Consider the following 14,502-nt stretch of genomic DNA (forward strand, 5'->3'; position numbering starts at 1 on the left):
AGCAGCATAATATTAAAAGAATTCCTATGAGAAATTGAGTTACTGGATGGCATGATAATCTAATCAAAATCAGAGTTGGTCTATTATTACTAGTATCCAATTAAGGTAGAGTGTTATCATGTGTTTCCATTTGAATTCAGCATGGAATGAGTAATGAGAAAAATAAAGATGAGGTGAATAGGAAACACACAGAAATTTGTGTCCAATAACTTTCATGACAAGTATCTTATTAAGAATCAAAATATTTTTGATAATATCTGCAGAATAATAAAGTAGCATACGGTAAACTCATTGTTCATTCTTCCCATGTATAGCAACGCTTTTAAAAGCATGACGGTCCAGGGGTGGTCTGCTGAATTGATTGTATTTATTAAAAAGGTAAATTAAATGATATCATCAGCATGTATGCGAGTCAGTAGGAGAATTTCCAACCATGTTTTGCAGTCAGTCTTACACTCATCCTGACCCTGTTAGAAACACCATGTCTGCCCAATATCACAAAGACAATTCAGTTCAGACAAAAGGCCAGGTGCACATACAGGAGGAAGATTATTCGGTTTTAACACTTAACCAGACTTAAACCAGAGACAACAATAGTCTATGATACAAAAGACAGCAGCTTAGCAGCTACAGTAATCCACCTGTGTCACAGTGCCATCTAGCTTCCGAATGAAGAATTGCAAAGACATTTTCTGCAATTAATTAATTAATAACAAACTTAATGTTTAGTTTTTAAACTGTAAAATTGAAATATCAGAATTTATTAATTAAACAGGAGGACATACTGCATCAACGTTTGAGAGTAAAGAGCAGAATCATTTTGATGAATCCTGCAATTTTTCCCTACAATGGTAGGTATGGTGTTACATTATACAGTGGGATGGAAATCTGTACAATCTAATACATCCTACTTCAATAGCCCTGTAATACATACTAACATATTAAGGCTTCTAATGTTCAATTTTTGTAGAGGCTGTGTTAGAAACATGCTCCTTTAACTCTGTGATCATTTGGGGGGCTAGTTTGTGGTGTTGTTGTTGTTGTTGTTGTTGTATTAGACTGCTTTATATTGTAATATGGCACTGTTATTTTGTTCACTACTTGTGTATAAAGTGAGCTACAGATGTATATTTTATCACCCAAGACACCTACTGGAGCTGTTAATACACACAGCACGCTGTAGTGACACAGACAAGAGCACTGAGTGGTCATAGACACAAAAAACAACCATGACGCAGTGCAGAGAGTGTGAATAACTGTTTGAAGCAAACATTCATGAGACCTGCAAAGCACTTACAGACACAGAGTGACTCACACAGAGCTCATTTTCTCACTCTTGCTCTCTGCACACTTGTCCATTTGTCTTGGCAATAAACTTCCAATGTTTTGGAGTAAATTAATTACTAATAAAGGAACCAAGTAATGGCTCTACAGTAATATCCCTCAAAGGTCAGTAAAACACCTCCGCTTAATTTGGGCACATGTACGTTTCGTTGCACACACACACACACACTCACACACACACACATTGAGTGAGCTCTCCACTTTCACAGGCTGTGTTGACTCAGTGGAATTCCTCTATTGGTTTATTTAACATTCTGCGGTTCAGCAAGTGCCTGTGTCCAAAGAGAGGCCAGGCTGTGTGTGTGTGTGTGTGTGTGTGTGTGTGTGTGTGTGTGTGTGTGTGTGTGTGTGTGTGTGTGTGTGTGTGTGTGTGTGTGTGTGTGTGTGTGTGTGTGAGTGTGTGTGCTGGGAGCAGAACAAAGTGGTGTCTGTCTGTCCTGAGTAAACACACACTCTCACTCTGTTTAGAACCTAACCTACCTGCCTGTGGAATGCACAGAATCCAGCTGCTATGGCAACAGAAACCTGCCAGTAAATCTCTGTTTAACACCTTCTCTCACACACACACACACACACACACAGCCGACCTTCAGATTTCACTGGGATGATGCAGTGTTTCCTGTAGCACCACTTTAGATGTATTTCTTTCATCTTATGATACAATATGGTATACTTTATTGTCCCTGAGGGGAAACTCGTATTGGACTCACAGCACTGCTGTGTATCATGATTGCAAAACAAAACAACTACACAAGAGTCAATAGATCAACAAACCATCAAATTAATAATATCCAACACATTCATAAAAAATAACAACACAGAACAAATTCAAACATCCACACAACACCCCCAAATATTTTTTATCCTATACACTCCACAACTCAATTACATACATAATACTTTTTCACAGCAGACATAGTGACTTGTCATAGCAGCAAAAGCACAGGTATTACTAATTAACGATGGCTCCATTCTGTTTCCCAGTAAGTCATAAGAGTGTGACAGTGAGCCAGCATACACAATACCAGGAGTCTGAAACTAAAGCAGCTAAATGGAATTCAGCCATCATTCATTTTATTATTTACACATGTGATTTTTCAACAGGTGTCCTGTTCTTACCTGTCCATAACATGTCTACATTACAGTTTATTCATTTAATCATCACTGTACATCTGCCTACCACAGTATTATATTTTATTGTATTGTATTATATTCTATATGTAATATTTTATTTTATATTTTAACTTCTGCACTATTTTATGTCTTATACTCTCACTTTTTACTTGTGTGATTTTCTTTTTATACATATTGTTTGAGCATTGTTGGAGGGATCCTGAGAATTAAGGATTTTATTGCCAGTGATTGCTTCACTGTAATTGTTGTGCATAGGACAATAAAGAACTTGAAGTGAAAACACCTCTGTGGGTGTACAATGGATAGGGGCTTTAATATCTGACTATAGATGTGTCCCAGTTCCATACAGAGTAATGCTAAGGTTTTGAATGTAGTGTGTTCACACTGAAAAAGTGACCAAATTAAGTATACTCAAAAAAGTCAGTATGTAAACACAAGATTTTTGTGAGGGGTGTTGATTAACACTATTGTCCCATAATGCGATGCACAAATGAAATTGAGGAGCAACTCACAGCTCACAAATGCAGACAATTTTATAAATTGCTGGTGTTAAAACAGCTACAGGAAGTTGGAAAACTAAAACTAAAATTTTATAATTATTACTGTAAATCTCTTGGCAGTGGCATTATTAAGGCACAGTTTGATTGACATCTGTCAGGGCACATGTATTGTGTTGTGGTCCTGTTAGGACATAATGGTAAAGTAAGTGGATTTTCTAACATGATGTAGGCCATGCAAATAGTTTGTGGAATGAAACTGGGACACACCACAGTTACCTTTTTCACAGCAGACATTTTGACGTGGAACTAATAAAATTAATGATGGCTCCAGTAATTAATGCAATACAGCATATAATCGTGTGATTAGTTACACTTGTGTATGTCAAGTTAAAATGTCTATGAAAAGGTCAATTGTGTTGAAAAAGTTTCACTTAATTCGCTTTCCCACGAGGTGGTAGTAAATGGTCCACTACTGTATACATGATGTTAATGCTAATGCTATATGTTTTTTTATTATTTCATTTCATATATAACCAACGGTCAAACTTTGTTAACATAGGATGCGTAAAGTCTACGTCAAACGTAAACCTGAAGTGACGTATTCCCCTAACCCCGAACTTCCGCCTTGCACGTGTGTCTACTGAAAATGTGGACAACTGAGCTTAAGAATTAATAGTAATAATATTCTAAACACACTAAATGGTTGAAACATGGGGAAGCTGAATCTCGTGGTGTTGAGATACTTAGCTCGAGATGACTTCCGGGTCCTCACAGCGGTAAGTAGCGAGCTGACGTTAGCTAACTGTCTGTTCTGTCCCAGCTCAGTTAGCCTGTATTAGGCTAGCTTTGGTCGGTTTGTCATTATAGCAGCTAACCCAACGTGAGCTAACGTTACAGTACATACATCATCCACTTTTGTCTGCAGTCTAACAGTTGCTTAATGATATGTCACCGTTGCAGTGGGTAAAATAATGTTAGTGTTGTCATTGTAGAGAGTGAAACACAAATCACCATATATAAAACGTAGTATATAAATATGTGAAATGTACTCCAAAGTTAAGTTGAAGCTTATATTAGGTTTCAGCAGTCTGTGTTAGACAGCTGAAGTTACAATCTTTTTAGTGTGAGATTACCTGTTTGTGTTTCTCCAGACACTGTTTCCTTGCTGAGCTGCATAGTAACACAGTAACAGGGAAAATTGTAGTTCAAACACCGTAAATGCATTCTTGCACAGAAATATTACATATACATTACATTATACAATATACATTATAATGAAGTACTGCAGAGATGCCCTGGCCTACAAATCTTGTTCTCCAGATGTAAGAATACATGTTTGTTTAGTACAGACCCCAATAAATGCATACTTTAATCTCCGCCAGATATCTCTGAGATGCTAACCATAACCCAACTTAAGACCTAAACCCAACTACAAAAGGCAATGGTAGGAGCAACAGTATTGAAAGGGGCAACACAATTTGACACAAGAATGTTAGACCCTCCCTGCCTGGAAAATGCCCACAACTTCTAAACTGCACACCTTTAGTTTGTAAAACTAAACCTTCATGTGTAAAATCAGTGGAATGCCTCTTCAAAATGATCATCATATTACTATAACCAAAATCCCAGACCATGATCTCATCAAGCAGTGTTAATGTCGTGTCAATTCATCTTTTTCTCTGCAGCAATTGTAACACTGTCGCTGCAAGCAGGCTTGAATTTCAGCACTCTAATGATCAGATTCTGTTTCTTCCTGTGAACTTCCCCTCATACAGATTGAAATGGGGATGAAGAACCATGAGATTGTTCCAGTGAGACTCCTTTCCTCCATCGCTAGCCTCAAACACGGTGGCTGCAACAAGATCCTCAGAGAGCTTGTCAAACACAAACTTGTGGTCTATGAATGCACCAAGAGTAAGAAAACATGCAGGAATACTTGCTGAACCTCATTAGTCCTGGTAGAGATGGTACATATAGGTTATTTTTCTAATGTGGCATGTGTATGTTGATTTCAGCTGTGCAGGGTTACAGGTTGAACTACGGAGGATATGACTATTTGGCTCTGAAGACCTTGTGCTCCAGAGAAGTGGTCATTTCAGTTGGCAACCAGATGGGTGTGGGTAAAGAGTCAGGTAAGATACAAAAAACACATACTGTATATCTGCATATGTTCACTTCTTGTTTGGCCTGCGTGATTTGGTTGAAATCAATGGCATGATACAAATAAATGTCTATTGATATGTACAGTATATATCATAATATGATTCATACCAGCAAAGTCAGGTGTTGGAATATTTAAACTTAGATTCATCCCAGAGAAATACACCATAATTTCTAAATAGTAGGCCTACCACTTGACTTCACAAAAATGAAATCAAATGTATAACAAGAACATGTCATGAAATCATTAAAATATGTTTACTCCAACAGAGAATTGCAAATAATATTGAACTTTTTTCAGCCCTGTTTATATTGAATTTTTCCCCTGTACAAATCCCTGTGAAAATCAGGATAGAAGTTGTTTTTCTTACCCATAACCATAAAGAAACACTGTGAAGTCTTTTTAATTGTAGTTTTTCAAAGGACAGTAGTTTAACTCAGCAGCACCCAAGTGTGTACTGATTCACTAGGTGTTGATGTAAATGACATTTGTTTTCTCTGTCAGGTTTCCAGGCTGCTTAGCCAAGGTTCAGAAACTCTTGTGTGCTCATGTTCCTCCAAATATTTCTTTGTTTTCACCTCCTGTAGATTTATACATTGTCGCAAGTCCAAACGGGGAGCAGTACGCTCTGAAGCTTCACAGATTGGGTCGTACCTCCTTCAGGAACCTGAAGAACAAGAGAGATTATCACAAACACAGGAAGAACATGTCCTGGCTCTACCTCTCTCGCCTTTCTGCCATGAAGGAGTTTGCCTACATGAAGGTAATGGAACAAATCAGAGAAAGTATCTAAGTTATGTGGAATAGAAAGAAAATGTCACCAGCAATTCATAAGATGTGCTGTTGGAATCTAGGTTTGTGTGGTGCATCTTTTGAGTCACCTCCAAATTTTTCAGGCATTGTATGATCGGGGCTTTCCTGTTCCCAAACCTGTGGATTATAACAGACATGCTGTAGTGATGGAGCTCATCAATGGATATCCACTGTATGTAAACAAGCCATCCTTCTTTCTTGCTTTATATATTACAATAGTAATATAGTAATACTCTTCCTACTCTGTTTCTTTATATAATTTGTGTGTATTGTCTCTCTTTCAGGTGTCAGGTGCATGAGTTGCAGGATATACCAGCCCTGTATAGTGAGTTCATGGAACTCATAGTCAAACTGGCCAATCACGGCTTGATTCATGGAGACTTTAACGAGTTCAACCTTATGTTGGACGACCAGGACCACATAACTATGATTGATTTCCCTCAAATGGTGTCCACCTCACATCATAATGCTGAATGGTTGGTGTCTCTGCAATAAAAATGAAAATGAATGAACACCTAAAATTAATAAAGCAAACGAAAAGATTTATCTGTTGTTCACTTTTCCAAACTTTGTTTATAGGTATTTTGACAGAGATGTCAAGTGTATCAGAGATTTCTTTGCAAAACGATTCAATTACGAGAGCGAGCTCTTCCCAACCTTCAAAGACATCAGGTAACTGCTCATATTTATCAGTTTCAGTTGCAATAAAACTCCTGAGATACAATGAAAATGGTGGTGTTGTTATTTTTAGATACCTTTTTTAGTGTCCATGGAAAAATGTCTCACATTGTCTTGATTTTTTTACTTGAACATTGTTCAGTATTTGTCTCAACATTTAGAAATGTGATTTGTAGGTGAAAAGCAATCCTTACATGATCTTTTGTTGTCATCGTATATTCCCACAGGCGGTCTTGCTCTCTAGATGTTGAAGTCTCAGCTAGCGGCTTCACCAAAGACCTGGAGAGAGATGGTGCATTGCTACACCCAGCTGGACCTGAGGGAGAGGAAGATGATGAAGAGGAGAGCGATGACGAAGAGGCAACAGACGAGGAAGTAGAAGAAGAGAGCCTGGACATGGAGGAATATAAGCATGCAATGCTGGAACTGGAAGGTCTGAAAGTCAGCGACACACATGTAAACATACAAGATAAGGACAACAAGAGTGAAAAGGGGGAAGAGCAAACTGAGACAGCACCTACTGCTAGAAGTGATGAAGAGACAGAGAAGGACTTGGAGGAAGAGCTGAATGAGGCAGAGGATGAGTGTCCAGAGCTGGCAGACCTTTCTACCTCCAACAAAGACTTCAAACCCTTCAGGTAAACACAATGGAAAGCTAACTCAATCCAATGTCCAAACTGAAGCACATTTGATAAGATGATGCTAAGTTTGAACACTCCACCTGCAGCTGTGGTACAGAGCCAACAAATAAATGTAGGTCTGGTAATGGGAATGCCTGAGAACTTAAGAAATGACATTTGACAAAAATATAGCATCATTTATGTCAACTTAAGCAGGGTTGTTAAAAACATGCAAATTATATCACAACAGTGAATTTCTGTGCTTTGTTGTAAAATGTGCCATGATAGTAACTGAATTTTTTTTTCTGTGTTTTCTCCTTCAGAGACTCGGACAGTCTTCTACACATGGCAGAACACATTAGGAGGAGGACAGACAGTGAGGCCACAATGGGCAGCATAGGGAGCTGCTCTACCATACCACCAGTAAGTAAAACACAGACACACAGCCATCTGCACTTAAGTGTATTGTACAAGGGTCATGGTGAGAGCGAGCCACACTAATACAGTACTATTACAAAATACACTCTGACTGAGGTGATCACTTGAAAGTATGACAGTTTGGACATTCTCCAGACGTTTAGCAATTCTAGTACACAGTTTTGGAGAAAAATTGGAATGTCCTGTAGATGTTGCTAAAGAGCTTTCACATGGTGTTGCAGTTTGTCAAAGAATGTGACGGGTGACTTGTAGCAGAGACAACATGTCTACATACTGTTGTGTCTGCCTTGCAGTGCGTTCATTTGTCTGTAGTAACCTGCTGTCGTTGTTTTTGTGTGTGCTGCAGGAGGTAGTCCGTCAGAAGGTGCGGAGGCAGCTCACCAAACAGCAGAAGGCAGCACAGAGGAGACGTCTGCAGAAGGGAGAGGCCAACTTGGTGACCAAATCCAGGAGAGAGAACCAAAATAACATCAAGTCTAGTATGGAGAGTGCCTCCTTCTGGGGATAAATAGGACTGCAGAGATGAACAGACGTATTTCATGTCAACATGCTTTTTGTTTGGTTATCATGCCTGCTGCGTGGTTCCTCTGCTCCTTTGTTAGGAAAGTTGATGATAGTTGATGGAAAAATTCAGCAAGAGAGTATCTGTAACTCAACTGTTCCGTACTGTCATGGAAAATACACGCAAGAAGAAAGACAGATCTTCTAGCTTCCTTCCTATTTGAACTGCACAGTGAACTATCATGTTCAACATACAGTCTAATGTAAATATCAACTATTATATGAAGCCATATGATTGATAATTAAACCATTTAAACATTACTAATGAGGTGTGCTTTTATCTGTTTATTCAAAAGAATGGTTTAACAAATGAGAACATTTAAGAACATCATATGCACCTGTGCTAAACATGTTTGCTAGTCAAGGGAGCACATTCTTTTTAATTGATACTCACATATCAACCTCCAAGATGGTTACAAAAGACCCATTGAGTAACTTCTGCTATTATTGTAGTTTCAAATTCATTCTAGGTCTGGGTGTACTACTGACAGTGATTGATGTGGATTTAAGATTCAAACTAAATGCAAGTTCATGGGGAGCTTTTATTTATACGAAACTCCTGTGGTTCAAAGGTCTCCAACTATTATGGTAATTTGAATAAATTGCTACCCTCACCTTCCCAGCAACTAATCAAAAAAGTAGAGCCTGACACAAGCATGTGGGAACATATGTGCTCCAGAACACCAATACATTCAGCATGAAAAGTTGCAGGAAATACAGAGTGAGGCATGACATGTAAAAGATGAGAGAGTAGAGGAGTTCAGAGCTAAGAAACCACTTCTTCACTACAGATTCTTCTCAGAATTCAGTTCATTTATGCGTAAGAGGCTTTCAGAAAGCGGGTGAATTCAGACCTGAACAATGGCCATTCATATTGAAGAGGGTGAATGGAGCTCAGACCCTGGGCTCTGTGGGCTCAAATTAGTGTGTGAATTCAAAAGAATCCCATCCCCACACATTTTAACACACTACATGTTGGGTAGATGATGGATCCAGTAATATGCCAGACTTTCCACAGAACAATTCATGTTTTTCCTGTTCCTCAAGATGGTACATTATGCTGGGTGCAGGTCTTTAACTGTCCGAGTCTGTTCAGGGATTAGCCAGCTGCACAGTCCGAGGGGAAGGGTTCAGCATTCCAGCTCTGCACCTCTGTGTGTGTGTGTGTGTGTGTGTATGTGTATGTGTAGAAAGAGTGAGGGGCCCACTGAGCTAATTGGCAGCGATGGTGACAAAGGTGGTCCTCTTCAAAAGAGAAACCATGTTGAGATGTTCATACAAAAGAGGAGGAGGAAGGGAGAAAAGGGGTTTAGGAGGTGGAGAAAGGGAGAGTGGAGGGGCTTTCAGATTTTGAGTTTATTCCTTATGATGTTCCCATCCTGAGCTGTGATGACGGTGGTGGTTGCTCATTTCTAGGACCATGTGTGCCATTTTGATGGACCATTTTGATGAAAAAAGTGAACTGAATGTGTTGGAGGCAGCTGTGGAAGTAAACACTGGATGAGGATGATGAGTAAAATGAAAATGGAGGAGAGCATCATGTCATACCTGTCACAGAGTGAGACTGACACCAGCCCCAAAGACCGTGAGTAACTGAGAAACTTTGAGAGAAACTTTATGTTAGTGGTGCTTACAGCTCCTAATTCTACTTAAATAAACACTGACTGGGAATACTGATTTACAGATGTCTGGCTTGTATATTTAGGTTAATATTTACACATATTCTTAGAGGTTTTCTCAGAGTGAGGCTAAAAGAAACTTTTCACTTCTGATGACATCACAGAAGAGTTATCAAAATGTTTTACGTATTTAAAGTCAATCGTGATTGATGACATGCATTAATTTCACGTATACTTTCAGTACTGTCAGTCTTCACTGTGACACATGTCTGTATTATATGTGTGCAGTGAATGTAGTGGCCATGCTCCATAACTTCTGGGAGCAGAGGCAGATGAGTCAGTTAAATGGCTCCTCCAGTGAATCAGATGGTTCTGTTGGGGACACAGCCATCCAGACAGAGAGCTTGCTACTGTACGAGTCTGCACCGTCCCCTGGTCCCCCATATGTCTGCTACGTCACCCTGCCTGGAGGAAGCTGCTTTGGCAACTATAAGGTGTGTTTATCATCATCAGTGCTGTCTGGCATGATTTCTACACTTGGTGGTTCTTACATGCCTGCACTGTGTCACTGAGAACTTGCACCAGTTATCCTTCACATAAAGTTAAAAATATCACCATCATGTGGTGAGTACACATACCTGACCAAACATAAAATAAACTTTGGTGTTTTACAGATACAGATACATGATGCAGGTGATGTTTCTGTCTTGATGGTAAAAGTGCAGAGAGCAAGGAAATTGTAACATCAGTAGGAAATTATGTTGTAAAAACTTTACAACAGTTTGCTATTCTATGTAAATGGCTTGTGTAGCTGTTGTTTCAAATTATCTAATAGTTACCACACATACATGGTAATAATAGTTTTTAATCTGCAATTGCTTCTCTTCATTTTTCTGCAGCAGCACAAAATAGATCTCAACTAAATCATAGTAAATCAAGTAAAATGACCCAGAGAATCAAGTTTTCTTGCAGTTTTTTTCTGACCAAAAGCATTTGAATATGTGCCAAGTTGTATTCCATCAACTTTCACATTAAGAGGCAGGCGCTTACAAGCAACACTTGAACACCATTCAGTGGGAATAAACACACAGTCACACACACTTTTAAGGTTGTTTTAAATTGATGTTATTCTGTTTAAATTCCACAGTGCCTCTCAATGGGCTCATTGTGACCCAGACAGCAGCCCCCAGCTCAGAGAAGGCATGTGATTGGTTATCTGTAAATGCCTCTAATGTCCTAATCTCACTGTGGATTTGAGTTCTGATCTCATGATTAGCTGCAATGAAGTGTAAAATCATTAAAATGGAACTAAGAGTGGGCACCCATTTATAGACAGAACTTAGGCTCACACATATCAGCAGACCCTGAAATTTCTGTTTGAAGTGACAAATTTTCACACCTTTTCCCTCACTTTTTGCACTCTTTTTTGTCATTTTACCCTTCATTTCATCATCTCCTCATCCTCAGGTGTGTGACACTCAGGCAGAGGCTCGGAGGGATGCAGCTCGTGTGGCTCTGATGAACTCGCTTGTGAACGAGCTGCAGTGTCGGCGCATCAACCCTCAGTTCATCACTCAGAGTTTGCAGCAGGCAGCCACAGAGAGTGCTGTGAGTGTGAGCCAGTGTAGACACACAGTATTACACCTTGTTACAATGCAGATTATAGGAATGACACAGAAGGAGAGTGTTTAGTCTCAACATGAATGTTGACCTGCACTGTTGTCTCTCTAAAGGTCTCTATAGAAGATGCATGTGATTCAAGCACCAGTATAGGAACCTACAGATTGCTGCTCCATTCCTACATAGGAAGAACCATGCTGGAGTTCCAGGTAAAACATAGAGCCAAGGCCTATTTTTATAAATAAAGTTTATTTGTATTATTATTATTATTTTGCAAAATGTATTTTTCTTGTAACTGTGCTCAAAAATCATGTGGTAAAGTATTCTAATTTTACATAATTAGGAGTAATTAAGCCAAACATAACAAATATTTCCACTCCATCTCACTCTCAGTTAGACCCAGGCAGGGAGTCGTGGTATGCAACACCTAATATTTCTGCCTTTGTGTAAATAAGCATATGTCTGCAGACAGACATTATCAGTTCTGCTAAAGCATGGCTCACAGAGATGAAAAGCTTCCAAGTAATACACACACCTCCATACGTGCACATACGCAGACATTGAAATGTATTCATACACATACATTCAAATCTCTGCACACACAGCATCAACCATATCTATGCAGCTGTCAGTGCTTTGTATAATCTATACATGCAGTCATTGCAGGAGGCGTCGGATAGTTTGGTAGTCATAAGCAAGTAGCATAGAGCAGATGTACAGTTGGAAACAGAGTAAACAGGCCGGCCAGTACAACGTGGACTTCAACCCCAGACAACGTACGTGTCTCATTAGGTCAGTTTCAGTTAATCTATAGACTCTCTCTGTTTAACACTAATGTCGCTAGCTCTTAACACACGGCAGCTGTTCAGCCAGACAGTGTTTTATAAATCAGGGTGAAACCTACCTGGTGCACAAAGATTTACAAGATCCTTTCAAACCAATCTTCCATAGTTTAGGTGTGGGTTCAAGAAAAATCCACATAATATGTTATCTTTGTCAGACGTTCGTACACAGAGCTGGATGTTTGGGTTTGTTATTCAAGTCATTACTTATGGACTTGCGCAAGACTTTCTCTCTCTGTGTCTCATTCTCACCCACTTTCTCCCCTCTCTTTCCCTCTGTAGGAGATGATGACAGTTTTCCAGTTGTTGCACTGGAACGGGACACTGAAGGCTCTGAGGGAAAGGCAGTGCTCTCGACAGGTACAGGTCTTGCCAAGTGCTTTGATTAAGCATCAGTATCTCTGCTGCTACATAATGATGATTGCTTATTGTCTTTTCTCCCCTTCAGAGTGTGATTGCATATTACTCTCAGCGAGGACTTGATGAGTACATGCGCAGCAGCTTGGCTCTGGATTGGCTCGGACGGGAGCAGAGGTCACCGGGGCGACTCGGGGAGGAGCTGCAGGTGGCACAGAGGGAGCTGGTGTTGGCGCGGCGTCGAGGCATAGAGCTACGCTTCTACAAGGAGAAGACAGAGATCCTCAGCTTGGCTCTGAGTCAGGCATACATCCACCACACACCTGAGGCCTTCAGCCAGGCGCCGAGTCACACATCCAAGCAAGAACAACTTCCTTTACATACATTATACAGCCAGGGCACAGAAGTCCAGATAACCCCACTCTGCAGTCCTTCACCAATCCTCCACACACAGCAAACAGTCTGTCAAACCTCTGGCAAACACACACTCTCCAACAGTCCTTCACCGTGCTCACAGCAGACTTATGTGCCTTTAAATAACTTTGAATAGACTGAAGCAGAAAGTACAGGATGGATGATAAAAGTTGTCATTTGACTCTGTGAATGAGCTAAAAGTCTGCCACTCGAGATGTGACATCTCTTTGGGAGAACAGAACATATCAAGCATGGTCTTCAGGTTTTGTAAGAGTTCTGTAATTGCGAGAGTTGTACAACAGTTGTGTTAATTTGTGTATTTATAATGCTCTAACCTTATTAACATTCTTTTGTGACTATAGAACTAAGACTTAAAGATGTGTGTAGTGTGTTTTGCAACTTTAACCACAAGAAATACAACATTCAAATGATTTAAATCAATTAGCAGGAAATGTATTTGAGTTGTAGCAGTGACCATCTATCTATTTTGTATGAAGAGTACTCTACTGCCTTAGCTTTTATGAATGTTTTCTTTTTGACAAGTATATTATGACATGTCACCTGTTACTTCAAATACAGGAATTTTAAAAAGATTAAAATTATTTAGCCTATGAACTGCTTTACATACCAGCAACTCAGTACTCCTCCATGCCTCACTGTTGCTTTCTCCTTCTCTGTCTAGCATGTCATCTGGCGTGTCAATTTCCTCAATGGAAATTACTTGCCAGAGCAACTCAGGATACTGACTGACTGTGTGACATGTTTGATGACGTGTTGGCTGGATGCTATGAGACAGAGAGTCTGTTATGAGACACACAGTTGAAAGAGGATGGCTGGTCAACTGCAGCTATAATTATAAGAGCCAGCACTTAACCATGTTCTTCATGATAAAATGGATACAGGCCAAGAACATTTGATTGTCTTAGGTTTGGTTGGGAGTGAATGCATTTTAAAGGGAAAATGTTTTTTTTTTTTAAATCATTGTAATATACATTTGTAAATAAATATCTTTCTGTTACTCATGACCTGCCCGTGCATTCATATGAACACTGCTGGAAATGGTGAGGCACTTTTAAAAGTGTAATCTATTACAGACTACATAACTGAGAAATTATTAATTGCAATGTATTTCGATTACTTTTGGATTTGTGGGTTATTTTTCTTGTATGATCACCTTAGTTGAGATGAGAGTGAACAACCATGCCACCAGATCACAGAACAGGTTAGCTTGTAAGGTTCATTATACCAACCCTGAACTGAAGAAGACTGCTTTATGGTACGATGCATCAATTTGCTACGTGAATGATCTGCAAAACAAACCGAAGTACCATAAAGTTCTACTTGCTGATATTTAAAATAATATTTGTGAGCATTTTAATTCTTGTGTCTGTGTGTGTGATG

At 39.5% G+C, this 14,502-nt stretch overlaps 2 protein-coding genes across 2 annotated transcripts; both read left to right on the forward strand.

Annotated features, from left to right (window-relative positions):
* The first annotated feature begins 3,572 nt into the window (after positions 1-3,572).
* On the forward strand, positions 3,573-8,510 carry riok2 (RIO kinase 2 (yeast)). The gene is made up of 10 exons (XM_044196786.1): positions 3,573-3,754; positions 4,754-4,892; positions 4,994-5,110; positions 5,727-5,902; positions 6,036-6,124; positions 6,237-6,428; positions 6,532-6,624; positions 6,858-7,268; positions 7,574-7,673; positions 8,035-8,510. Exons 1-10 carry the CDS (start codon positions 3,689-3,691, stop codon positions 8,194-8,196), a joined length of 1,545 nt encoding a protein of 514 aa, XP_044052721.1. The 5' UTR covers positions 3,573-3,688; the 3' UTR covers positions 8,197-8,510.
* Positions 8,511-9,550: 1,040 nt separating this feature from the next.
* LOC122876434 (protein limb expression 1-like) lies at positions 9,551-14,126 on the forward strand. Its single transcript, XM_044196787.1, has 6 exons — positions 9,551-9,834; positions 10,157-10,362; positions 11,336-11,476; positions 11,602-11,697; positions 12,613-12,690; positions 12,779-14,126. The coding sequence occupies exons 1-6, from the start codon at positions 9,750-9,752 to the stop codon at positions 13,235-13,237; spliced, it is 1,065 nt and encodes a 354-aa protein (XP_044052722.1). The 5' UTR covers positions 9,551-9,749; the 3' UTR covers positions 13,238-14,126.
* Positions 14,127-14,502: the final 376 nt, after the last annotated feature.

The sequence above is a fragment of the Siniperca chuatsi genome, linkage group LG5 (assembly GCF_020085105.1).
Source record: "Siniperca chuatsi isolate FFG_IHB_CAS linkage group LG5, ASM2008510v1, whole genome shotgun sequence".
In the NCBI taxonomy this organism is placed as follows: Eukaryota; Metazoa; Chordata; class Actinopteri; order Centrarchiformes; family Sinipercidae; genus Siniperca; species Siniperca chuatsi.